This window comes from Lepus europaeus, chromosome 20 (genome assembly GCF_033115175.1).
Source record: "Lepus europaeus isolate LE1 chromosome 20, mLepTim1.pri, whole genome shotgun sequence".
Classification (NCBI taxonomy): Eukaryota; Metazoa; Chordata; class Mammalia; order Lagomorpha; family Leporidae; genus Lepus; species Lepus europaeus.
In genome coordinates, this window is record NC_084846.1 from 5,768,287 (window position 1) to 5,792,915 (window position 24,629).

Consider the following 24,629-nt stretch of genomic DNA (forward strand, 5'->3'; position numbering starts at 1 on the left):
CTCCTTGCTTTGTGCGTTCACTGTCCCGTGTTACCAAGGCTACCTAATTTACTGGGATAGGAGACAGTCTCACTTTGATGTTTTAAGGTTCAAGCCCCGCAGGGGGTCAGCAGGGCTCCCTGGAAACGAACTGAGCTTGAGCCAGGGCCCCCAGGCGGAGGCCGAGCTGCAGAGGCTGGGGGACTCCACAGAGGCCCCTCAGCCCATCCCCCACCAGCGCAGGTCCTGCCTCTCCCACGCGTGTCCACAACATGCAATTGGCAACCCTGCTTCCTCACTCTCGCCCAACCCCAGCTCCTCCATTAGCTTAAAAAAAAAAAAAAAGTCACTGACTGGATCCTGCTGAGGGCACAGCTTGGGAAACCCACTCGGGGTCCCCAAGGGCACTCCCACTGGGGGAGCCCCGCCCTTACATCAGAAATTCACCAGGCAAGCGCTGTGTAGACTTGCTCAACCCCGTTTCCCAGCAGGATGTCAGGTTTGGAAAGATCTTGCTTCAAACCCCACAGTGAGGCCCGGACAGGAAGGGGCCCAGCCTCTGGGCTCTGAGGTCAACTCCTGGCCGAAAACCGCATGTGCGGGAATGCTAGGGGCCAGCGGATTCTCCATCCTGCCTGATGCGGCCAGACTATGCTAGAATTCAGGTCGAGGCTGGAGACGCTGTGGGGAAACCAGCGAGAACAGTGGTAGGTTCCGGCGCGTTGTGGCGAAGCGTGGAAGGCACTTGTGGGGGTCCTGAAGCGGGGGACAGGGGTCTCGGACGCCCTGGCCCCTCTGTAAAAGGCCGTGCTGGGCTAATACTGATTTCACAAGCCTTAAGCGGGGGCTGCCTGGGCCGACACCTGCTTCCGGTCTCGGAGCCCTTGGGGTCTGAGATCCACGGAGCAGGGGCAAGGGCTGGGGGGAGGGGGTCTGAGAAACCGGAGCCACCTGCAGGATGAACCCAGACGACCCACCCAGCACGAGGCCACATCTGTGGCGCCAGTCCATGCCCAGGGCACAGCAAAAGTCACCATGGAGGGCCCCCCTCCCTCTGGTGGCTGCCTGGGAAAGCAGCAAGCCCCTGCCCCCCCCCGGGGGGGGGCTGCAAGGCGGGGTGGGTGTCCCCCGTCTCCCCGGGGTCTGGTGGTCCTGGTGGCACAGGGAGGGCCAGGCATGCAGGAGCTGGGGGCGGGGGACGGGAGGGAACGGGGAGCCCTGAGCTCGGAGCCAGCCCCTGTGGTTCACGTCTGCTCCCAGTCTCTGGGCTGGGCTGGGCTGGGCTGGGGGGCCGGCTGGGACCACCTCTAGCAGCCACAGCTGCTGGGCTGCGGGGGCGGGGCGTCCCCCAGGGCGGGGCCCTTCCCGTTGCTGCCGGGGCTGGAGCTGGGTTCCAGCGACTCGTTCATCTTCTCGCAGATGGAGTCCACCAGGCGCTCAAAGACCTGTCTCACATTGATGTTTTCTTTCGCGCTGGCCTCGAAGAACTCGAAACCTGGACGCACACGTGCGGGGGGAGGGGGGAACAGCTGCTGAGACACCCCGCCCCCCTCCCTCCTGCCCCTCCCCCCAGGGGCCAGGGCCTGAGCTGGGACCTCAACTGTGGTGCCATGCCGGCCTCTGCCCTGCATACCGCGGTGGGACCTGGGCCGAGCGTCTTAGCTGCGGTTTGCTCGTCTGGGCGATGGCACTCCGATGGGACGCCGGCATGGCAGGCGGGAGCTTCGCCTGCTGTGCCGCAACGCTGCCCCTTCTCTGGGCTTCTGGGATGGAGCCGAGGGCTGGCGTTTGGCACAGCAGTTACTATGCAGCCTGGGAGCCCCACACCCCAGGTCAGAGGGCCTGGGGCTCCGGCCCCCCCGCTGAGGTGCACCCTGGGAGGCAGCAGGCGATGGCCCAAGTCCCTGGGCCCTGCCACCCACGTGGGAGACCCGGATGGGGCTCCTGGCTTCAGCCTGGCCCATTGCAGCCATCTGGGGAGTGAACCAGCAGATGGAAGATCGCTCTCTCTCTGTGTCACTTTGCATTTCCAATAAATAAAATAAATCTTCAAAAGATTAGTGTATATATATATATATATATTTTTTTTTGGACAGGCAGAGTAGACAGTGAGAGAGAGAGAGAAAGGTCTTCCTTTGCCATTGGTTCACCCTCCAATGGCCACTGCGGCTGGCACACCGCGCTTATCCGATGGCAGGAGCCAGGTGCTTCTCCTGGTCTCCCATGGGGTGCGGGGCCCAAACACTTGGGCCATCCTCCACTGCACTCCCGGGCCACAGCAGAGAGCTGGCCTGGAAGAGGGGCAATCGGGACAGGATCCGGCGCCCCAACCGGGACTAGAACCCGGTGTGCCAGCGCCACAAGGCAGAGGATTAGCCTAGTGAGCCGTGGTGCCGGCTAAAAGATTAGTATATTTGACAGCTAGAGAGATCTGGTTCATGTTCCAAACCCGTCAATGGCCAAGGCTGGGCCGGGCTGAACCCAGGGCTGGGAGCTCCACCCAGGTCTCCTGTGTGGGTGCGGGAACCGGAGCCGTCACTGCTGCCTCCCAGGGTCTGCATTAGCAGGGAGCTGGAGCCAGGAGCAGGAGCTGGGAACGGAACCCAGGCCCTCAGCGGCTGTCGGCATCCTGACTGGCATTTTTACTCCTGGGCCAAATGCCTAACCCCCTGCGCCAATTATTTTTTAAAGATGTATTTATGTGTCTGAGAGGCACCATGACAGATGGAGAGAGAGAGGCAGAGAGGTCTTCCATCTGGTGGTTCACTCCCCAGAAGGCTGCAACAGCCAGGACTGGGCCAGGCAGAAGCCAGGAGCTCCATCCGGGTCTCCCGCGCAGGTGCAGGGACCCAGGCACTTGGGCCATCACCTGCTGCTTTCCCAGGGAGCTGGATCGGAAGAGGAGCAGCCGGGACTTGGACAGGGCTCTGATACGGGATGGTGGCGTCACCGCTGGGGCTTCACCTGCGGTGCCACAGGCCAGCCCCCTCACGCACACACCCCATCGGAGGATCGCAAGGCAAAACCACCAGGTTCCAGGGTGTGGGCAGCCGGGGGAGTTCCCGGGGGTGAATTCTGTGAAATCCGACAGGGAAGGGTGAGCACCGTGGCTGGCCGCGGGCCTCGCGGGGGGCGGGCAGGCGCAGGGCCGGGGCCCGCACCGTGGCTGGACGCGGGCCTCGCGGGGGGCGGGCAGGCGCAGGGCCGGGCCCGCACCGTGGCTGGCCGCGGGCCTCGCAGGGGGCGGGCAGGTGCAGGGCCGGGGCCCACACTCACCCAGGTCATTGGCCAGCCTCCGGCCGTCCTCAGCAGACACAGCCCGGTCATCCTCCAGGTCACACTTGTTGCCCACCAGGATGACCTGGGCGTTGTCCCAGGAGTAGGTCTTGATCTGCGTGGCCCTGCGGAGTGTGGACTGTGAGGCGGAGGGGGTCGGGGCAGAGGGCAGGGGTCGGGGTCAGGGGTCAGCAAGTGCTCACCAGTCCTGCACGGCGTTGAAGGACTCCTGGTTGGCGACATCGTACACGAGCAGGAAGCCCATGGCCCCGCGGTAGTAGGCCGTGGTGATGGTGCGGTACCGCTCCTGGCCGGCCGTGTCCTGGGGAGACAGCAGTGTCAGGGGCCGCCCAGGGCCCCGCCCCGCAGCCCCAGTCTGATGGCGGAGACACGGAGTTTCCTGCACAGCCTCTAGTCTAATGGTGGAGGCCCGGGTCTACATTTACAGCCCCAGTCTGATGGTGGAGACACAGAGTTGCCAGTACAGGCCCTAGTCTGATGGTGGAGACCGAGTCTACACTCACAGCCCTCGTCTGATGATGGAGACACAGGTCTGGATTCACACCCCCAGTCTGATGGTGGAGACCCGGGTTGCCCGTCCGTTCAGGCTCTAGTCTGATGGTGGAGACCAGGTCTGCATTCACAGCCCCTGTCTGATGGTGGAGGCATGGATTCACCCTTGATCTTGAGGGGCTTCCAGTCTGAGGGTCTTGGGCCTCTCGTAGACCCATGAGCCCCCCACCCCCAAACTCATCTCCAAAAACCAACTTCAAGACCACAAACAGGAGCCGCCTGGGCTGGAGGGCGGCCTCCTGGGGCAGGGGAGGGGCAGGCTCCGCGGGGGTCCCTGGGCTTGATTCTATGACGGCACCCCGGTCACCAGGCCCTCAAATGTGCCATGAGCAGACCCCAAGGAATAGAACCACCCCGGCGCAGGCCCAGCAGGCAGGAGCCACTTGCGACACCCATCGCTGAGGTTACAGTGTTTGGGTTCAAGTCCCAGTCCTGGACTAATTCTGGCGCCCTGCGCATGTGCACCTGGGAGGCAGCAGGTGGTGGCTCAAGTGCTTGGGCCCCTGCCACCCACATGGAAGACCCGGCTGGAGCTCCTGGCTCCTGGTGTCAACCTGGCCCAGCCCTGGCTGTTGTAGGCATTTGGGGAGTGAACCAGCAGATGGAAGATCGATCTCTCTCTCTCTCTCTCTCCCTCTCTGCCTTTCAAATAAATAATCAAAATGAAGGAAAAAGGTTTCAAAACTAATATGCCACTCCCCTTCATGCCCAGCCCCTCCCCCCGAGGCTGGACCCCCACCCAGATCTGCAGCTTGATCCTCTTGTCGTGGCGGTAGACGGTCTTGACCTTGAAGTCGATGCCCACGGTGCTGACGAAGGCGGGCGTGAAGGAGTCGTCGGCGTAGCGGAACAGGAAGGAGGTCTTGCCCACGCTGCTGTTGCCGATGATGAGAATCTTGAACATGTAGTCGAAGTTCTGGTCTATGGCGTCCCGGGGGCCCGCGGGGGGGTCTCCAGCAGAAGCCATCCCGGCGGCAGCCCCCCGAAAACCTCCAGAGAGAAACCACAGCCCTGAGTGGGGAATCAAACACCAGGAAGCGGGTTCAGGTTCTGGCTCCAGCCCGTGGAGACCAGGGGACCCTGGGAGGCGGGAGGTATGGTCAGAGTCACTACCTGCAAGGATGCTTGGCTGGGAGCCCCAAGTGAGTTTCTTGATTCACTCAACAAACACTCCTTGAGCGGCTCGTCTGTGCCAGGCCCTGCTCTTGGCAGAGACACAGGTGTGGGGACAGGAAAAGCCCACCCTGGGGGAGGTCCCATTAGCTTCCAGCGGGAGCTAATTGGTGCGATGAGGAGACAGGGCTTGGTGTATGGTTGGTGCTAATAAATACAGCTGCTCTCGGTGTCTGCATGTCCTTTGTTGTTAGGGGCGAGGGTGGGCCTGGCGAAAGGTTCAAATGCAAGGCCAGAGTGGGGGGCGGGGGGTCTTGTGGCGCCACGGGTTAAGCCACTGCTTGGGACGCCCACCTCCCATATTGGAGGGCTTGGTTGGAGTCCTGGCTGCTCCACTTCCAATCCAGCTCCCTGCTGATGTGCCTGGGAGCTTGAGCCCCTGCCACATGTACATAGGAGACCCGGATGGAGCTCCTGGCTCCTGGCTCCCGCCTGGCCCAGCCCCAGCTGTTGCAGCCATTTGGGGGAATGAACCAATAGATGGACGCTCTCTCTTCCCCTCTCTCTGTCACTCTGCCTTCCCAATAAATCAATCTTTTTCAAATAAAGCAGGGCGGAGAGCGAGGGGTGGGCACACAGGTGCCTCCTGGGAGAGCAGCTGAGCACCTGTCTCCACAGGAGGTGCAGGTGTGGACTTTGCCCCAGGTGAGCAGCTGGCGTAGCCCAGGTGTGAGCTGGGGGGGTACTGCCAGCTGTCTAGAGCCTCCCCCCCCCATCAAGACCTTGGTATTGACTTTGGCAGGTGTCCGCCGATGGGGCGCCTGCCCTGCCCCCACCCAAGCCGCGCCATGAGCCCGCTCCCTCACCCTCAGCGTGAAGGGGGGTTTCTGTGGATACAGCCTAGGTTGAAACCCCCAGGTCCAGCCCCAAGTGGATCCTGCGGTTTCCTATTTGCCAAAGAGGCTGGGCCTGTGCCTATGTGGCCAAGGCTGACTCAGCCCAGCCCAGCCCAAGGAGGCAGGAGTGAGAGTCTTCAACCCAAGGGAGCCAGCCCAGCCCCCCACAAAGCAGCCATCACACCCCCCTGACACACAAGCACCACGACCACCTCCCCCGGGGACTGGGCTGCTGGGACCCGCGCCCACTCCCACCCGCTGCCCCGGCTGGCTCCGGGACGCACCCTCAGCCCGCATTCCCGCCCCAGGGATGTCTCTGCGGCTCCCCGCGCACCGCTCAGCGAGGCTGCAGACCGCCTGGACGCCAGGAGGCCCTGGCAAAGCCATTTCTCAACCGCCTTTGGGGCTTTTGTTCATTTTAAACTTGGACCCAGCCGGCCCCACCCCGCGTTCCGGGAGAACGAGTTCGAGGAGGGGGGGGGCTGGAGGCAGGAGGCCGTGCGGGGCAGGAGCCCCAAGCCCCCAGCTTCAGTCCACCTGTCAGCAGCTGCTGCCCCCCCCCCACGCCTGACACCAGGTGCGGGTGTCCGGGGGGCTCGGCTCTGTCCCCGGGCACTGGATTTGGGGCGCCCCAGCCGGTGCACGGGGCCTGGGCAGCTTCCCCCATCGCCATATGGTCTCCTCGCAAGTGCCCAGCTGGGCTCCCCGCCCGCCCGCGCCCCAGGAGCGCTCGCCCGCGGAGCCCAGCTGGGTGGGGGCGAGGGAAGAGGCGGCCCTGCAGCCCCGCCTTTGTTCCCCAGGCCCCCGGCCCGCCCCCTGCCCCCCTGTCCCCTGCACCTGCCGGGAAGCGCAGGGGCGGGGCGAGGCGCGCGCCCTCCGAGGGGGTCACCTCGCGTCGGGGCCGCTGCCCGCTGGACTTCGACGCCGACCTCGCTGCAGCCTGGCCCCGGCAGAGACCCCGGCTCCGCAGCCGCAGCCGCCGCCGCCGCCGCCCGCAGCCACCCGGATCCTGTGCGGGCTCCGCCCAGGTCGGAAAGGAGGGGCCGCTCCGCAGGGAAGACGGGGCGGGGCCGAGTCGGGGGCGGGGCGGGGCCTAAGCATGGATTATAAAAAGGGGTTTGCACCAAATGTTATCCTTTAATTCCATTTTCCCAGACTTCTGTGCCCAGCGGTTAACGGCGCAAACTCTGGATCCCAGCTTTGATTCCCAGCCCTACCACGTTTCCCATCCGTCAAAGGGCCCAAACCAGGTGCAGGGTTGTGTGAGGGTACTGGGAGATGGCAAAGTTTTTTTTTTTAAAAAAGATGTATTTATTTGAAAGTCAGATTACAGAGAAAGAAGAGAGAGGGAGAGAGGGAGGTCTTCCATCCTCTGGTTTACTCCCCAGATGGCCGCAACGACCAGGGCTGCGCTAAGCCAGGCAGAAGCCAGGAGCCAGGAGCTTCTTCCGGGGCTCCCACACGGTGGCAGGGGCCCAGGGACTTGGGCCGTCTTCTGCTGCTTTCCCAGGCACGTTAGCAGGGAGCTGGATCGTGGAGCAGCCGGGACTCGAACTGGCATCCAAATGGGATACCAGCATTGCAGGGAGCAGCGTTACCTGCTACGCCACAGCGCCGGCCCCAGGGCCTGTAAAATTTTGCTTTGCCTGTCTCTATGGGCAGGGCAGCACTTTGCCAAAGAAAGATCCGTATCCAGGCCCCGGTGGGGTCCTGGTTGTTTTTCAAGCCAGCAGGAGGGGGTCCGGGGCCGTGATATGGTCTCCACTCCTCTGATCCCGCACGGCGCCCCCCACCCCAGCGCAGCCCAGTGCACGCCTGGGGATGAAGTGCATTTGCTAGGAAGGGCTGGGAGACCCCCAGTAACGAGCAGCCCGATGTCTCCCGGGCCCCGCCAGCCTCTGCTCTCACTGTGGCTGTAAGGAGGGGAATATGTAACGCGTGGATGTGGCGTTTGGCATATTAGTTAAGACGCCACAGGAGCAGATGCTGTGGCACAGGGCTTAAGCCACCACCTGCAGTGCCGGCATCCCATATGGGCGCTGGTTCGAGTCCCGGCTGCTCCACTTCCGGTCCCGTTCCCTGGTAAGGCAGGAGATGATGGATGGCTCAAATTCTTGGGCCCCAAACTACATGGGAGACCCAGAAGAAGCTCCTGGTTCCTGGCTTTGGATTGGACCAGCCCCAACCACTTGGGGACTGAACCAGCAGACGGAAGACCTCTCTCTATATTCTGCCTTTAAATAAATACAGTCTTTAAACATGCAACGATAATACATGTGCAATGGTTAGCACCAAGCCTGGTATACAACAGGTGCTCCATAAATGGGCAGCATGAGAGGAGGGGGCTCAGGGGCTGCCCCAGCTGTCACTCCAAGTCATCACGCCACATGAGTGGGGAAACTGAGGCCCGCGGCACTGCTCTTGGCCCCCCTCCCTCCTGCCCGGCCTGCAGGGGACAGAAACGGCAGGCAGCGGTCATTTCCAAAAACTCCTTTATTCACAGGTGGGGCTCAGGCTAGATGCTCCGGAGGCCCAGGGCGAGGCCCACGAGGCAGAGCCCGTTGCCAAGGAGACAGCCCAGGTTGCACAGGGAAGACAGGCCGTGGTAGCGGAAGAAGTCCTGGCGGAGAGCCTTGTACTTGGGGTCCTTCTCCCGCAGCGCACGGTAGGGGTCGGGGCCCCGGTGGCTGCCGGCCACCTCCCCGCCGAGGCCGTGTTCCCTCTCCACGGCCTGCAGGGCCCGCATGGTGGCCGTGGTGCGGGGCCCCAACCACAGGGCGTTGCCGGCGGCCAGCAAGAGGCTCAGGAGCAGCAGGCAGAGCTGGTGGCGGCCGGAGGAGAACAGGAGCTAAGCCTGGGAGGCCAAGCTGGGCCCTAAGGGGGGGCGGGGTCAGTGGCAGCCTCCCCCCCTCCCCTTCTGGGTACAAAAGTCCCCAAGTTAGATGCCCCCCAGCCTGAGACGCTGGGTCCACGAGGAGTTGAATAAAACAGCCTGGTTACCCATCATGCCCTCCTGTCTCTGAGGATTATAATGGGGGTGGGAGTCCACAGCAGAGATGGTTCTTGCCTTGTGGCTGAAGAAATGTGCACGGTGGAGGGGGCAGGTAGGGAACTGTAAGCTCCCAGTTGGGCTGGTTTTAAACAATGAGCCAGGGTCAGGGCCCCAGCCCAGCTGAGTCACCACAACTTGGCTACAGGCCCAGTCAGAGGGAGGAAAGGGAGAAGCCGCCGGCGAAGAGACGCTGCTGGTGGTGGTAGGGGCTACCCAGAGGTGGTGGGGACGGTTGGGCAGGCTGTGCACTGCTCAGAGTTATCCAGGGCTCCGTGTTGACTCCACAGGTAGAACAGACCCCCTACCCCCACCCCACCCCCGCCAACAGGTGCTCACTGAGACCCGGGCAACAGGTGGCTAGGGGGCAGTGCCCTCAAGCCCGCGTACCTTGCTGGCCTCCCAGAATGTGAGCTGAGCCCAGGCCCGCTGGGGAGCCACCAGACAGAGGTTGATGAGGGCGCAGCCCACGGACGTGTAGAAGTAGTACGGGAACAGTTTGCTCTGCACCTGGCCGAAGGTGTGTCGTGGAAGGCTCCGGAAAAGCAGGAAGCCTGGGGCGGGGGGACACACACCCGTCTTTAGGACAAGGCCAGGCCAGGCTCCCACCCTCCAGTGCCCCTGCAGGCCAGGTCGAGGGTCCCTACCTGAGGCGAAGGTCACCCACATTTGCATGCCCCAAGCACCGGCCAGGACCAGCAGGTGGACCACCTTAACCAGGCCTCCTGGGTCCCCGTATTCCTCCATCGTGGGGTCCTGGGAAGGAAGCACGGGGGGAGGGGGTGGCTCAGAGCTTGACCTTTGCCCTGTGGCCTTTAGACTGGGCCAAGGTCGTGGCCAATCCAGCAGCGATCCAGGGGAGAGCAGTGCAGGGGAGAACGGGGCTTGGCGAGGACCCAGAGCAGTTCTGTGACAACCCCCGAGCCCCCAATTCTCCAAATGCACGCCTTCAATAGCGCGGACTCTCGGACCCCAGCATCCCCGCCTCCTCTGAGACCCCCGCCCCCAATTTCAGCCCGAGCCGCTCAAGCCCACGGCATGCATCACCCTAGGACCCAGTTCCGGCATCCAAGCCCCCCCTCTTATTGCAGCACCCCGAAGGGTCCCTCCTCGCCGGCAGCCCCGCAGACCCCTCCCTATGTAATCCTGGGAACCCCAAATCCCATCTCGGCGTCGCGGACCCCACGGGAGGGAACCCGGATGTCAGTCCAAAGCTCCGAGACCCCAGGCGCCGAGGCACAGCGCAGAGGCCAGACGGGCCCAGCTCGGTACCTGCGTCCCGCGCACCCAAGCGGACCCCGGACCTCCTGGCCACCTCCCCTCGTGGGCTCCGCCGCCCCAACCAAGAACTCATCCCGCCTCTCGGCCGAGCCCTGAACCAATCGAATCGTGGCTCTGCCGCCTCTTGTCCCGCCCTCTGAGGTACTGACTAATGGCTTAGCAGAAACCAGCCTGGAGTCCCACCCCCTACTTGGGGCTTTTATCCAATTACATTGCGGCGGCTGAGCGCTCCGGAACCGCGAAGGCGCCAATGGAGCTTTCGGCGCCCTGGGCGGAGGCGGAGCTAAAAGGCCGGCCACACCCCTCTCTGTGACTCCACCCTCAGCCGCGGCGCGTTTTCCAGCGATGGTGGCCCCACGGGATCAAACTTCAGCGTCACAGCCGGGCACTGGCTTCGCGGTCCCTGATGGGCGAGCATGAGCAGGTGGTATGTGGTAGGTGGGGGTGGAAGGGGGTCGGCAGCCCGGCGGGCCCAGGCTTCTCGGCCCAGGGGGCGGGGCCCGGACGGATGGCCACGCCCCCTTTTCACCAAAGAATTCTCCCGGGAGGAACCGAGCAAGAAATGATTGAGGTGGGCGGGGCATGGGAGGCGGGGCTCCTCTTCCAGTCCAGCTCTCCGCTGTGGCCCGGGAAGGCAGTGGAGGATGGCCCAAGTGCTTGGGTCCTGCACCCCATGGGAGACCAGGAGAAGCACCTGGCTCCTGGCTTCGGATCAGCATAGCTCCGGCCGTAGCGGCCATTTGGGGGTGAACCAACGGAAGGAAGACCTTTGTGTCTCTCTCTCTCTCACTAACTCTACCTGTCAAAAAAAATTTTTTAAAAAGACTATGTATTTGAAAGTCAGAGTTACAAAGATGAAAAGACAGTGAGAGATCTTCCATCCACCGGTTCACTCCCGGGATGGCCTGGAAGCCAGGAGCCAGGAGCTCCATCCGGGTCTCCCACGCAGGTGCAGGGGCACAACTACTTGGCCCATCCTCTGCTGCTTTCCCAGGCGCATTAGCAGGGAGCTGGAGCAGAAGCAGAGCAGGCGGGCCAGGAACAGGCACCCACATGGGATGCCAGTACCCACTGCTCCACAACGCTGGCCCCTGTGTATTTCGAAGGGTGTGTCAGAATCTTCTAGGCAGACGAGACCCAGAGAAGGACAGGAGGCAAAGGGCAAGCAGAGAACGTTCTAGAAGCTTTGAGAAACTGGCTGAGTGTGACCCAGGGCAAGATGCTCTCCCGTAGGAAGTTTTTCCAGGCAGACCTGGAGACCTGCCCCAGGGTTTCTCTCTCTGTAGTGGGAGAGGGAGGAGGCAGAGATTTGAGACCTGGACCTGAGACCTCTCTTCCCAGCCTCACCTAGCACCTGCCCCAGGCCCGCCACTCAGCTGACATCTGATGACCGGATTCCCCGGGCTCTCGCACGCACACTCTGTGGTTCCTGTCTGGTCCAGGCTCCTAGGCTTGGCTTTGGATGCTTCTGTAGCTGCCCCGTTAACCTCCTGTGGCTTCTGCTTGGACTTTGCCTTTAGCCATTCACCTGCATCATTTTGGATCCACTTTTGGTTCTCACTGTAACCGAGAGGCATCAGGGAGGGCTTTGGGGGTGCCTGCAAGCTGGGGGCGGGTCTCAAGGCTGCACCTGTCCCCCTCACCCACCCACAGCGACCCTCTTTTGGCCGGCCTACCCCTGGACCCTGACTACTCCTTGTCCTGTCGCTTCTCGTCTCCTTCCCCTTCCAATGCGTGTTTGCCTACTAGCGGGAAGTGTGAGAAGTACTGGGGTTCGTAGAGGGGCTGCCCTAAGGCTGGGGGCGGGGCGGTTTGGGAGGGGCTGGGGGCACAAGTGCCCTGGGCTTTCCCTCAAGGACGCCGTCACCCCTAGGCTCGACCTCGGACAAGGCTTTGGACTGTACCACTCACTGGTCCAGGACGCCAGAGCAGGAGACATTGGCACCTGCCGCTTCTGAAGACACAGTGAGGGGAGAAGACTGGAGAGTACTGTGGGGCTCGGGGCCTCAGACGTATGGGGCTCCGCCCTTCCCCTCCCAAGATCTGCACAAAGAACGCTGTAATGACCAGGAGCTTCTGAGGAGGCACCATAATAAGGTCACTTCCACCCAGGAATCCCAGGCAGCCACAGCCGTCCAGCGCTGCGGGGGCACAGGGAAGGGGCTGTGCTGTGGGGCTAGCGGGAGCCTCCCGCTGAGTGTTTTCAGGACCTAGGAGAGCGCCCGGCACCTTGGAGAATGGATGGATGGCTGCATGAAGGAATGCGTGGAAGCAATGCCCACGTCGCATCTTCAGTGGGGTCGTGTCTGGGACGGTCTCTGGGTGTCGCTTTGCTTGTGTGTCTGTGGACCTGGGGCTGTGCTGACGCACCTGCCCGTCAAGGAAGGAGGAGGGCCATGATGCCCTGAGCCCAAGTCAGAGACAGGGCTGACACTGGTGGGAGTCAGGGCTGCCAGGATGCGTGTTGTTACAGGCAACACACAGTGTGAGGGGGGGTGAGCCACACAAGCGCACGGGCGAGCATCCGCGGGTCAGAGCAGGGGGTGGTGCTTGAATGTACCTAGAGGCAGCGTTGCCTGCACGCAGGGTTTGGAACACTGAGAATTCAACAGGCCTGACTCTTGTCCAACCTCCCATACTGGGCCAGAGTGAGCAGAGAGGGAGCCCAGGGACAAATCTCCCCTCCCCTCTTGTCCCCCTTCCTTAGAAAGCCTTGGAGACCAGCTCTTCCAAAGTCAAAGGTGAGCACCCTCCTTCCCCAGCGAGGCTGTGTGGGGAAGACCTGTCCCTTACCTACCTCCACCTTCTGGCCCAGCCATGACACGCTCAGCGGTCCCTGCTTTGTACCTCCCCCACACACACACCCCTACCTCTGCTCTGACCTCTTTTGGCCTCTGCCCTGCGCTTGTCCCAGCCCCCGCCCTCCCAGGCCCAGCTCACCTTTTCCTCTGCCCACAGCTAAGTCCACCATGATGATCCCTGATGCTCAGAAGCTTCTACGCTGTGAACTGGAGTCCCTCAAGAGCCAGCTGCAGGCGCAGACCAAGGTGAACCGAGCCCCCAGCACCTGTTGCTCCTCTTCCTCCCCGCCCCTCAAGCCCGGTCCCCTTTTGCCCCCAGGCCTTCGAGTTCCTGAACCACTCGGTGACCATGTTGGAGAAGGAGAGCTGCCTACAGCAAATCAAGATCCAGCAACTTGAAGGTGGGGACCGGCCCCATTGGGTTCAGGCCAGGGTGACAGACGTTGGCTTCTGGGTCAAGGTCGGGCACGTTGGGTTCAAAGCTGGGCTCAGGTGAGGTCGGGGCTCAGTCCCTGTCTCACCTCTCTGCAGAGATGCTGAGCCCCAGCTGTCGCCAGGGAGAGAAGGAGGGACACAAGTGGGGCATGGAACAGGGTCGCCAGGAGCTGTACGGGGCGCTGGCCCAAGGTCTACAGGGGCTGCAGAAGACCCTGCGAGACAGTGAGGAGGTGCAGAGGGCCCGGACCACCCGCTGCCTGCAGCTGCTGGCCCAGGAGATCCGGGACAGGTGGGTGAGGGCAGCGTGCAGGCTGCAGGAGGCCAGGGAAGGGAGCCAAGACCTGGGCCAACGGGTCCTGGGGTGGGTGGCGGAAAGCTTGGAGGACCCCAGGAAGGGCTGGGAGGCTTGGGGGAGCCGGGGGCTGGAAGGGGTGCTGCCTGGGGGCCACCAGATGGCAGGGAAGACAGGCAGCTGGTGGTGGGGGGGGATGGGGAAGGAGGCTGGGGGATCAGGAGCCTGGAGTGTGGGCCGTTGGGTCCCAGAAGGGAGGGAGATGGAGGCGGAGGGGTGGGAGAGGCTGAGAGCATAGAGGTTAGGAGGAGGGGACAGTCGTGGGCAGGGGGAGGGGGGCTGCGGGAGGGGAAGTGGGCAGCAGGTGCATGAGGCGGTGGGCATTTGCCTCAAGGGGGATGGGCGGTCGGAGAGCTGGGGGCCTGCGGGAGGGGAAGTGGGCGGCAGGTGCACGAGGCGGTGGGCATTTGCCTCAGGGGGGATGGGCGGCCGGGGAGAGCCGGGGCGGGGGAGGCCTGGGGCATGGGCAGGGAGTGTCCTTCTAGGCCGCCCTGTCCCCTCAGCAAGAAGTTCCTGTGGGAAGAACTGGAGCTGGTACGGGAGGAGGTTACCTTCATTTACCAGAAGCTCCGTGAGTGCCTGGGAACCAACACGGGGCCGGAGGGGCTCCTGCCACCCCCCACCCCCTGGTCCCCGCTGAGTGCCCTGCCCCCACAGAGGCGCAGGAAGAGGAGATCTCGGAGAACCTGGTGAACATCCAGAAGATGCAAAAGACCCAGGTGAAATGCCGCAAGGTGAGCCTGCGTGGGGTGGGGCTCTGCCAGCCTCCTCCATCAGACTGGAGCCTAGCTTCCTATACCAGCTCCGGCTGACTGGAAGCGCGTCTCTTAGCTGGGCTGAGCCTCAGTTTCTCTATCTGTATAATGGGCACGTCGTCGGGGCTCTGCCTGTGACAAGCGCTGCGGAATGCTCCCCGGTCACCATCGTTGTGAGGATGGTGCTGCTCTGCCCCCCCCACCCCCACCCCCACCCCAGGTCCTGACCAAGATGAAACATCATGGATACGAGACATCTGCCTGGCCGGAGATGGAGGCAGTGGCCCCGGGAGGCAGCAGCTGCTGGAAAGATGACCTTCAAAAGGAACTGAGTGACATATGGTGATGCCCGGCAGCTCCTGCCCCATTCTGACCCCTGACCCTCATCCGGCTGGCTCCCCCCACCCACACCTGGCAGGGACACCAGAACCTGCAGCCCACACTGAGGGAGACCTCGCACTCCTCCTCCACCCAAAACTCACAAACCCCTCTCGTCCATCTGCCTCTCCCTACTGCTGCCCCCCCCCAGGGGGCAGAATCCTGGGGCCCCCATCTCCTCCTCTCCCCCCAGGTCTGCCGTCCACGGGCTGCAGAATTCCATCGACGGCCTCACCATGTCCACAGGAGCCCGCCCCAGGGCCTCGAGCCTCCGGGGTGAGGGGGCTGAGCGTGGCCGGAGTCAGGGGAGGGGGGAATCACTTTCAGGAGTCACTGGTGTCTCAGCCAGGGCTCACTCGGTCACGTCCAAGGGACAGTGGGGAGGGGGTGATCGAGAGTCTCTGATAACACCAAGGGACTTCGAGGTGAGGACTCCGCAGGCAGGGCACAAGTGCTGTGGTCTCTCCAGCAGGCCACAAGGGGCACCGTTGCCTGAGCCCTCCGCTCCCCTCCTGGGATTCCGACTCGGACTCGGATCAGCCACCTGGCGGCAAGAGCCGGTCCTTCCCACCCGGTGCGGGCCCTCCCCAAGCCCCGCCCAGCCCCCCCTTTCCTAGCCTGCCCCTGAGCTCCCAGCGGCGGGTAGGGGTGGGGGTGGGGGGCTCCTGGACCAGGCCAGCTTCTGAGCCCGCCTCTCTCTCTGCAGCCTGAGCAGCCGGGACTGCTCTCCCTGAAGACCCCTGCAGAGAGAAAATAAAACTAGCGAGACCCTCCCCCACCCCCGGACTTCTGCCGCTCCCTGTGCTGAGCCCCGCCCCCACCCCATTTACTCCTCAGTGCCGGGGCTGCTCCTGGGCCTACAAAGCGACATGGGGGAGATGACCAGGTCAGGGGCCGTGTGTCCAGACCCAGGCCCCGGGGCAGGCTCTTCCACGCTGGCCCCGGAGCCTGCCTCTTATGGGGGGCCCTGGCCACTACTGCCCGAACGCGGACACTAAGGCCCAGCGAGCGAAGGGCGCGGCCCAGGGTCCAGCTCGGAAGCCGCGCCCCCCTCCCCTCCGGCGGCCATCCCCCCACCCCAGGGTCCTCCCTCTTCGCTTCCACCCATCTTTCTCTCCCGAATCTGTGCTAACACGGTGCCCTCTAAGCAACCGAAGCCCCGCCCATATGCTAATGAGACGCCACGAGTCCCCCGCCCCACGGCGTCATGCAAATGAGGCTCCGCTGACCCCGCCCCTCTCTCCGCCGCGGAGTCTGCGCGGCGCCGCCGGCCCCCCCAGGCCAGCGGCGTCTCCATCACCCGGGCCGCGGTCCGTCTGTCCGCCCGCTGTGCCGGGGCCACCGAGGCGGAGCGGGGGCGACCGGGCGGCGACGGCAGCCTCGACTTGGTGAGGGCGAGGGCTTGGGGCGCCCCCCCATGGGCTTCAGACCCTCGATCGGTCTGTCTGTCCATCCAGCCCGGGCCTCGGTCCCTCCGGGTCCAGCGCGGAGAGGGGGAGGGCAGCCGGCGACCCGGGGCTGGGGGAGGGGAGCGTGGAGCCGGGTCGGCGGCGAGGACGGCTGTTATGTGCTGTGTCCGTGTGTCTGGATGGCTGTGATGGTGAGGCTGGGGGTGTCGTGGCTGTGTCTCGTGTGCCTGTGGCTGTGAGCATCAGTGGTGTGTGTGTGTGTGTGTGCGCCTGTGACGCCGCGGGCGGCCATGCACCTGCTGCCTGTGTCTGTGTGGCTGCATGCATGGAGCGGTCACCGTGTGGCCGCTGGTGTGTGTGTCCATCCTGGTGCAGCCCTGTGTGACTGTGATGAGTGGCCTCGCGCAGTGTGTGTGTGTGTGTGTGCACGCGTGGGCCCTTGTGTGGCCCTGTGGCTGTGGTCGCTGTGTGAATGAGTGACTGTTAATGCGTGTGGCTGTCACCCGCTGCCTTGGACTTGGGGGTGTGACTCCATTGTGTGTGGTGGTGACTCCTGGGGTGTGCGAGGGCTTGTGGGGGGGAGTGTGTCTCTGGGTGTGTTCCTCGTGTTTGGGGGGGGACTTGTTTGATCTGTGTGGGTGCTGGCGTTAGGCGGATGCACACTGTGCCGTGTGTGTGTGTGTGTGTGTGCGCACTGTGGGTGTTGGCACCTGTCTGAATGAGACGGCCTGGCTTGTTCACCATGGAGCCTTGGAGTTGTCGGGCTCTGTGGATTTTCCTTGCGGGCTGGATGGACCCCACGCCGTGGTGTGTGTGTGGGGGGTGGGTGGAATTTCTGACAGTGGCCACCCCACATGTCACACAGCAGAGCCAGCTTCCTGGATGGGGCGGTGGGCTCAGAGAGCCCCCCCTTGCCTCCCTGGGCGTCAGTTTCCACATTTGCACGATGGGGGTGACCACTCCTGCCCTGGGGGCCATCGCGAGCTGCTGTGACTGTGTGGGCGCCATGGCAGCCTATGGGAAGCCATAGGGAACTTTCGCAGGTGAGAAGGGGTGTGACCCTGTAGGCCCCAGGGGCTCCCAGCAGCCATGGGGCCCAGGGTGGAGGCAGAGGAGGGCAGGGGAGAGCCGGAAGGCAGACCGGCTGGGAGGAGGGGGCGGAGGGAGCGGCAGCTGGGACAGAGGGTGGGCCTGGCTATCAGCCACACCAGACACCGCAGCCCTTGGGGACAGCGTGGGGGAGGGGGCTGTGGAGGCCATGGCGAAAGGTGCTTAGGAGCCAGGTCCGGTAGAAGTGGGGATCCCCTGGGGAAAAGAGGATGAGCTCCCCTAAAAATTGGTAAGGACCTCCTGTAATGGGAAAGGGATCCCCTGATGCCTGAGTTCTCCCAAGAGACACGGGGCAGGGACCCATAGGGGCAGGAAGTAGGCTTGCTGCAGTCTATGGGGGGGGCCCAGGCTGTGCGCTCAGGGGAGGCTCCTGGCTCCAGTGCGCAGGGTCAGGGGCCAACGGGGCAGGCCCTGGAGTGTAGAGGCGTGGCCAGAAGGCTCTGGGGGCGGAGCCAGGGCTTCCCATCGCCTGCAGGCCCAGGGGCGTGGCCCAAAGTCTCAGGGATGGGGGCCCAGGAACTGCGGGACCTGAACCCTCCCTCTTAACCACTGCCCTGGAGCTCCCACTCGGTCCACGCCTCCGCAGGCTGGGCCTTCACCATGGCGGGAGGGAGACCTCACTTGAAAAGAAGCTTCTCCATCATCCCCTGCTTCGTCTTCGTGGAGGTGAGCACCCCGGCGCGTTCCCGGCACGTTCCCGGCACGTTCCCGCAGCCGCAGCGCACGCACTTGCCGGCCAGGCCTGTCTCCCTCCGCTGCACCAGGTCCCCCACCCCCACCCCCAGCCCGTTTCCCACCTCCCTGGCTCCAGGCCTGCCACTCCACTCCCTGCTCGCTCTGTCCCTGTCTCTGGGGTCTCTGCCGGTGCCCCTCCCTCTAGAGAAGCGGATAGAAGCTGGGACCCTGGGTTTCATTCCCTCTGTGTCCCGGCTATACGCCGGGCGCCTCAGGAACCCTCCCGGGCCTCAGTTCCTATCCGTTAAATGGACAAAACCGGGGTCCCCCTCGCCTGGCGCTGCTAGGGAGGTAAAATATTCATTCCCTGCCGCCCACAGTGGCCGCTCAATTTTCTGAAGTTTGCAAATGAGTTTAACGTAGAAAGACTCCTAGTGATGAACTTTTTGTTAGTTTCTGAGACAATCTATTTTTCATTAACATCACAGTCAAGGGCTTGATAGACCACTAAGGAAAGAAATCAAAGAGTAGGCCGGCGCCCCGGCTCACTAGGCTAATCCTCCACCTTGCGGCGCCAGCACACCGGGTTCTAGTCCTGGTCGGGGCGCCGGATTCTGTCCCGGTTGCCCCTCTTCCAGGCCAGCTCTCTGCTGTGGCCAGGGAAGGCAGTGGAGGATGGCCCAGGTGCTTGGGCTCTGCACCTGCATGGGAGACCAGGAGAAGCACCTGGCTCCTGCCATCGGATCAGCGCCAACCGTGGCGGCCATTGGAGGGTGAACCAACGGCAAAGGAAGACCTTTCTCTCTGTCTCTCTCTCTCACTGTCCACTCTGCCTGTCAAAGAAAAAAAAAAGAAAAGAAAAAAAAAAAAAGAAATCAAAGAGTAAAAAATGAAAAAAAAAACAAAAAAAAAAACCCTAGCTTAGCGTCTCTTCATTCTTACCCTGTTGGCTGTCCCTCCTCCCGCACTGCCTGTCTGAGCTGGGCTTTGGTGCGGTTCCTACTCCTTCTCCCCACTCGCTCTCGCTCGCTCTCTGTTCCCCCCAAGTCCTGATGCGTCTCTCTCTCCCCACCCCCCTCTCCCTGTCGCCTTGGTTTCTGTCCGTCTCCCGGTCTGTCTCTGTCTCACTCCGTCTCTGTTTCTGCGGCCTCCGCTCCTGACCCCCTCTCTCTCGCTCTCTCCCCCTCTCGGCGCCATGGCCGACGGCAGTCGGTGCTGCTGGGCGTCGTGGTCCTGCTGGCTTACCGCCTGGAGTTCACCGACACCTTCCCGGTGCACACCCAAGGCTTCTTTTGCTATGACAGCACCTACGCCAAGCCTTACCCCGGGCCCGAGGCTGCCAGCCGAGCGCCTCCCGCCCTCATCTATGCCCTGGTCACCGCGGGACCCACGCTCACGGTGAGACGGTGGGGAGGACCTCGCAGGAGGTGGGGGGAGGGCTGGGTTTGAAAAGCCAGGGAGACCCCTCTGTGCTGTTGTCCACAGATCCTGCTGGGGGAGCTGGCCCGGGCCTTCTTCCCTGCGCCCCCCTCGGCCAGCCCCATCATCGGAGAGAGCACCATCGTGTCTGGGGCCTGCTGCCGCTTCAGCCCCCCTCTGCGGAGGCTGGTCCGCTTCCTGGGTGAGACACGGGGGAGGGAGGGGCCTAGGGCTGCCACATTGGGGGCAAAGAGGGGCTGGGGAGTGGGCCAGGGACATGGTGCAGGTGGGCCCCCAGAAACACGACAAGGGGAGTCTTAGGCAGACGGGGCGAGGGGACACAGGACAAGCCATGGGACCTGGGACAGGGAGATGAGACTCCGGGTTGCTTTAAATGGAGCTCCATCTGCCACTGGTGGCCTCGGGGTGGGGGCAAAGGTCATGGAGGCAGAGGGCTGGCGACCAGATCTGGCTGAGTGGGCCCGAGAGAGCAGCGGTGGACTGTGACAGGGGCTCCAAGGGCCCAGCAGTGCCGCTAGCGCTGCCCAAGGGTGCCCAGCACGGGCCCAACCCTGTTGAAGTGGGGTTGAGAGATCCCAGGACAGCTATAACGGGGGACGGAGGCCGGGTGTGCTGTGGGGGGGGTCCCTGGGGGGGGACCTTGGCCGAACTGTAATGGGGGCCACATCAGCGGCCGGATGGAGCCACGGGGAGTTCTCAGGATGACCCCCCGCCCCCTAGGTGTCTATTCCTTTGGCCTCTTCACCACGACCATCTTCGCCAACGCGGGCCAGGTGGTGACGGGCAACCCCACCCCGCACTTCCTGTCCGTCTGCCGCCCCAACTACACGGCCCTGGGCTGCCCGCCTCCCTCGCCGGACAGACCCGGGCCTGACCGCTTCGTCACCGACCAGGGCGCCTGCGCCGGCAGCCCCAGCCTCGTGGCCGCCGCGCGCCGCGCCTTCCCCTGCAAGGACGCGGCCCTCTGCGCCTACGCGGTCACCTACACGGCGGTGAGCCCCGAGCTGTGGGGTCGGGAGTGCGGGTGCAGGCAGGAGACCGAGAGCCTGGGACGCTGGCCTGGTGTGAGGCCACGCCCAGATGCTGAGGCCCCGCCCCATTGGAGTTCTGACTCCTCCCCCGAGCCTGGCCACGCCCCTAGCCTGAATGTTGCCTTGCACAGGACTGAGCCGTAGGGTTCTAGCCACGCCTCCTGGGCCCAGTAACGCCACGCCCCCAGGGAGGCCCCACCCTTTAGGAGCAGGACCCTGGTGTCTGGAGTCCCATGGAGTCGAGCCCCGCCCTCACTCAACGAGCACCTTTCCCCACGGTGACCCCAGCACCTGGGCCCCAGGCCTATGCGCAGCTCTAAGGTCACGCCCCCTTAGCCCTAGACGCTGCGCCAATCCGAACCCCCGACCCCTCTCTCCACCATACCACGCCCCAGCCCTAGGAACCCACCACCCCCATCCCAGCCCCAGCCTGGAACACGGTGTCCCCCCGGCCTCGGGGGCCTCACCTGTGTCCTGACCGGCCGGCCTGGCTCCCGCAGATGTACGTGACCCTCGTGTTCCGCGTGAAGGGCTCCCGCCTGGTTAAACCCTCCCTCTGCCTGGCGCTGCTGTGCCCCGCCTTCCTGGTGGGCGTGGTCCGCGTGGCCGAGTACCGCAACCACTGGTCCGACGTGCTGGCCGGCTTCCTGACCGGAGCGGCCATCGCTACCTTCCTGGTGAGTCCCCTCCTCCCCACCCATGCCGGCATGGGAGACCCCTCACCATGGGGCAGGGTGTGGACGCTGTGTGACCCTGGTCCTGCCTCAGCGTCCTCACCTGTGAAATGGGATGTTGTCAGGGCTGGTGCTTTGGGCTCAGAACGGAAGAGGGCACCCAGACACCACGCAATCGAGAGAAACCATGTTTTAATGGAGCGAGTTTTAAAAGGAAAGCGAATGGCAAGCCATCATCATGTGCTCAATAGCAAAATTTTAAAATAAGGCTGGGCCGGAGCCTGGGGTCGCACAGCTTGGCCTTTCTCGTGTCACCCCAGCCGTGGCCCCGGGGTGGGCCACAATGATAGGACCTGGCTCGGCTCTCGGGAAGCACCGTAAACACGTGAGCCGTCTCTGAAAGCCTGGGCCTGCCATCCGGAACCCCCAGCCTCAACCCCGGGCCCCTCCCCGCTGTCGCAGGTCACCTGTGTCGTGCACAACTTCCAGAGCCGGCTCCCTTCCGGCCAAAGGCTGTCGCCCTGGGAGGACCTGAGCCAAGCCCCCACCATGGACAGCCCCCTCGAAAAGTTAAGTGTAGCCCAGGTAAGGGGGCTGGAGAGGGCGGTGGGTGGAGGGGGCCCCAGGAGGCAGAAATCCCAGGGCCAGGTGAGGCGGGGGTCCCCCAGCTGTGCCCGCTGGTAACCCTGGGATGTCTGTCTTTTCCACGGGGAGGGGGGATGTCTCCGCCTGCTGAGCCCCCTCCCCCACGCCTGTGGGGTTGCGGGACCCTGGGATCCTCTAGCCCCTTCCGTCTGCCCTCTTGTCTCAGGAACCCGAGGCCCCCAGGCCGCACTCGACACCGGCACGGCTCACCCCATCCAGTGAGTGCGGGCGGAGCGCGTGGGGTGCGCGGGGGGACTTCCCAGATGGGCATGCCCCCTCGCAAGCTCGCCAACCCCCCATCTTCAACCCCCGACCCCCTAGAGCCGCAGAACTGCGCCCGCCGTGGCCACCTGATCCCCAGCTGCGTGTCGTCCAGGGCCCCGGCCCTGTGTTCCTCGCCCCGTGTGCCCCGCCCTCGACTGCGGTCCGAGCCGACGCCCCTGCCGCTGCCCCTGCCCCTGCCCGCGCCGACCCCCAGCCAGGGCCCCTCGCCTTCCTCCCCCGGGCCTGGGGGGCCAGGCGGGGGCGGGGGGCGCGGCCGGAAGCTGCTGCTGCCCACGCCCCTGCTGCGGGACCTGTACACCCTGAGCGGACTCTACCCCTCCCCTTTCCACCGAGATAACTTCAGCCCTTACCTGTTTGCCAGCCGTGACCACCTGCTGTGAGGCCCACGCCCCGTCTCTCCCCCCCACCCCCGCCACGCGAGCGTGAGCGTGCGTGCGTGTGCCGTGTGAGTGCCGAAGCCCCCGCCCCCCAACCAGGCAGGCCCACGCGCCCTTAGACGGCGGGAAGAACGTCTAGGGGCCCTCCCGGCGGGGGCGGGCCGACCTGACAGGTGCGCCCGCGGCCCTGGGGTGGCCCTTTTAAGGGCCGAAGTCGGACCTCATTGGCTGTAGCTCAGCCAATGAGCGTCCCGCGTTCTCAGACTTCTCGCCCAAAGGAGCTGACTCCAGCCAATGGGAGCCTCCCGCTCACTTCCTGAGCCCCCTCCCGCCGGCGTTCGGCGTCTGAACCGCCAGCTACGGGCAGGTGCCCTTGGGCGTTCAGATCTGGAGAGCGGGTGGGTATGATCCAGGCAATGGGGGACCGCCCGTGTCTGCGCGTGTGCGGAGGAGGAGGGGGTGGGGTCGTCCTTTGTCGTCGGGTCCTCTCCCCCCAGAATCAGGGCGTCTAGCTGGAGGGTGGGGGGCAGGTTCCCCCAGGGCAGGGTCTTTGGGGAGGGGGCCGCCCCGTCCCTTCGTGCCACCTGTCAGTCCCCCTCCTAACTCCCTCCTCCAGCAGGGCTTGCCCCAGGTCAGAAGTTTTTGGGGTTCAGGGTGCTGCGTCTCCCTTGCCTGTTCCCAGGTCACCCTAAATCCTCACAGTATTTATCAGGGCTGAGGGAAAGGAGTTCTCCCCCCACCTTGGATCTCATCCCTGTTCTCACCGGCCCCCATGCCTCAGCCTCATGCAGAGGCGCCATCTTGGGGGGCCCCGGGGGGAGGCGGCGGTGGCTCCCCACCCCGGCAGCCAAAGGCAGTGGGCAGAGGAGACACTGCCCCCCCTTCCTGCCTCCCCCATCTTTAATAAAGACCTGTTTGTAACAGAAGTTTGACCACCTGCCTTTCTTCCTGGGGTGGTGGGGTGTAACCATGGCTCCCGGTAACCATGGCTGGGAAGCTGGACATGGCTGCGCTGTCACCGTATCTGGTGACAACCGTGGAAAGGCAGTGAGCGACCGTGAGGCCGTCAGCATTTCCGGCAGCCCCACAAGCAGCAAGGTACACACACACACACACAGCGAGCCCCCCCCCCCCAACACCTATGTGGTCTCGTTCTGGAAGCAGCCAGACACAGAGGGGAGGGGAGCCTAGGGTGAGGAGCCCCTGGGGGTTCTGGGAGCAAAAGGGGGGCTGCTGATGAGCACTGGGAACCTCCGAGCCGAACACCTGTGTGCATGGTGAGCGATGGGAGGCTGCCCCTCGAGAACAGAGCTCAGACAGGGAAGGTAGCGGGGGGCGGGTAGGGGGGAGAGGCAGGGATCCCTGTGGCTCCCCGGGGTGCAGATAAGGCCATGTGGGGCTCAGAGTCGCCCAAGAACCAGGAGAGCCAGGCCTGCTTCCCTTCTCCGCACAGTCACTCATTAAACACTACTGATGGCTCCTGTGTGCCAGGCTGTCTGCGTCCACTCAGCCCGCCCCAGAGAAACACAGGGACTGGGGACCACGTGGGCTGTTTCTCGCGGTTCTGGAGGAGTCCAGGGTCAAAGCCCTGGCAGGTCTGGTGTCTGGAGAGGGCATACTTCCTCAGAGACATTCATGTCACTCAAACCTCATGGGGGGGGGGTGTCTCTTGATAAAGACCTGAATAGCATTCAACGGGGCTCCTGGCTTGAGATCGGCCCAGCTCCAGCCATTGGTGCCATTTGGGAGTGAACCAGCAGGTGGAAGACCTCTCTCTCTCTCTCTGCCTCTGCTTCTCTCTTAACTCTGCCTTCCCTTCAAATAAACAAACAGATCTTTAAAAATAAGTTAAACATTTTTAAATAACCAAGTTAAAAAGCTATATACAGAATTGAAAATATTTGTTATTTTCTTTGATGTGGATATTCTGCCACTTTACTGCAGATAAGATGATTCTGAGTTGAGGAAGTTACCCCAGACCCTACTAGGGCTGTTATGAACATGTCACATTACCTTTATTTATTTATTGTTTAAAAAGATTTATTTATTTATTTGAAAGTCAGAGTTACACAGAGAGAGGAGAGGCAGAAAG

The 24,629-nt window shown here is 63.5% G+C and overlaps 4 protein-coding genes across 8 annotated transcripts; 2 read left to right on the top strand and 2 right to left on the bottom strand.

Annotated features, from left to right (window-relative positions):
* Positions 1-876: 876 nt before the first annotated feature.
* RAB3D (RAB3D, member RAS oncogene family) lies at positions 877-6,802 on the bottom strand. 3 transcript variants are annotated; one of them, XM_062178026.1, is made up of 5 exons: positions 6,727-6,802; positions 4,568-4,839; positions 3,459-3,577; positions 3,256-3,380; positions 877-1,474 (listed from the first exon to the last, which is right to left on the bottom strand). In XM_062178026.1, exons 2-5 carry the CDS (start codon positions 4,793-4,795, stop codon positions 1,287-1,289), a joined length of 660 nt encoding a protein of 219 aa, XP_062034010.1. In that variant the 5' UTR covers positions 4,796-4,839; positions 6,727-6,802; the 3' UTR covers positions 877-1,286. The 3 variants fall into 3 exon arrangements, with proteins under 3 accessions (XP_062034010.1, XP_062034009.1, XP_062034011.1); XM_062178025.1 differs by having other exon boundaries at positions 6,675-6,757; XM_062178027.1 differs by lacking the exon at positions 6,727-6,802 and adding an exon at positions 6,675-6,715 and having other exon boundaries at positions 4,568-4,818.
* A 1,510-nt stretch (positions 6,803-8,312) lies between these two features.
* Positions 8,313-10,232, bottom strand: TMEM205 (transmembrane protein 205). 2 transcript variants are annotated; one of them, XM_062178300.1, is made up of 4 exons: positions 10,159-10,232; positions 9,534-9,642; positions 9,277-9,440; positions 8,313-8,658 (listed from the first exon to the last, which is right to left on the bottom strand). In XM_062178300.1, exons 2-4 carry the CDS (start codon positions 9,631-9,633, stop codon positions 8,353-8,355), a joined length of 570 nt encoding a protein of 189 aa, XP_062034284.1. In that variant the 5' UTR covers positions 9,634-9,642; positions 10,159-10,232; the 3' UTR covers positions 8,313-8,352. The 2 variants fall into 2 exon arrangements, with proteins under 2 accessions (XP_062034284.1, XP_062034285.1); XM_062178301.1 differs by lacking the exon at positions 10,159-10,232 and adding an exon at positions 10,068-10,152.
* A 267-nt stretch (positions 10,233-10,499) lies between these two features.
* On the top strand, positions 10,500-16,117 carry CCDC159 (coiled-coil domain containing 159). Its single transcript, XM_062178028.1, has 12 exons — positions 10,500-10,601; positions 12,041-12,264; positions 12,875-12,908; positions 13,126-13,214; positions 13,288-13,369; positions 13,500-13,695; positions 14,262-14,329; positions 14,416-14,492; positions 14,734-14,855; positions 15,085-15,167; positions 15,364-15,465; positions 15,598-16,117. Exons 1-12 carry the CDS (start codon positions 10,574-10,576, stop codon positions 15,600-15,602), a joined length of 1,110 nt encoding a protein of 369 aa, XP_062034012.1. The 5' UTR covers positions 10,500-10,573; the 3' UTR covers positions 15,603-16,117.
* Positions 16,118-17,254: 1,137 nt separating this feature from the next.
* Positions 17,255-23,445, top strand: PLPPR2 (phospholipid phosphatase related 2). 2 transcript variants are annotated; one of them, XM_062178023.1, is made up of 9 exons: positions 17,255-17,343; positions 17,997-18,076; positions 19,295-19,483; positions 19,571-19,706; positions 20,246-20,517; positions 21,057-21,233; positions 21,693-21,815; positions 22,042-22,093; positions 22,197-23,445. In XM_062178023.1, the coding sequence occupies exons 2-9, from the start codon at positions 18,011-18,013 to the stop codon at positions 22,538-22,540; spliced, it is 1,359 nt and encodes a 452-aa protein (XP_062034007.1). In that variant the 5' UTR covers positions 17,255-17,343; positions 17,997-18,010; the 3' UTR covers positions 22,541-23,445. The 2 variants fall into 2 exon arrangements, with proteins under 2 accessions (XP_062034007.1, XP_062034008.1); XM_062178024.1 differs by having other exon boundaries at positions 21,693-21,799; positions 22,197-22,320.
* Positions 23,446-24,629: the final 1,184 nt, after the last annotated feature.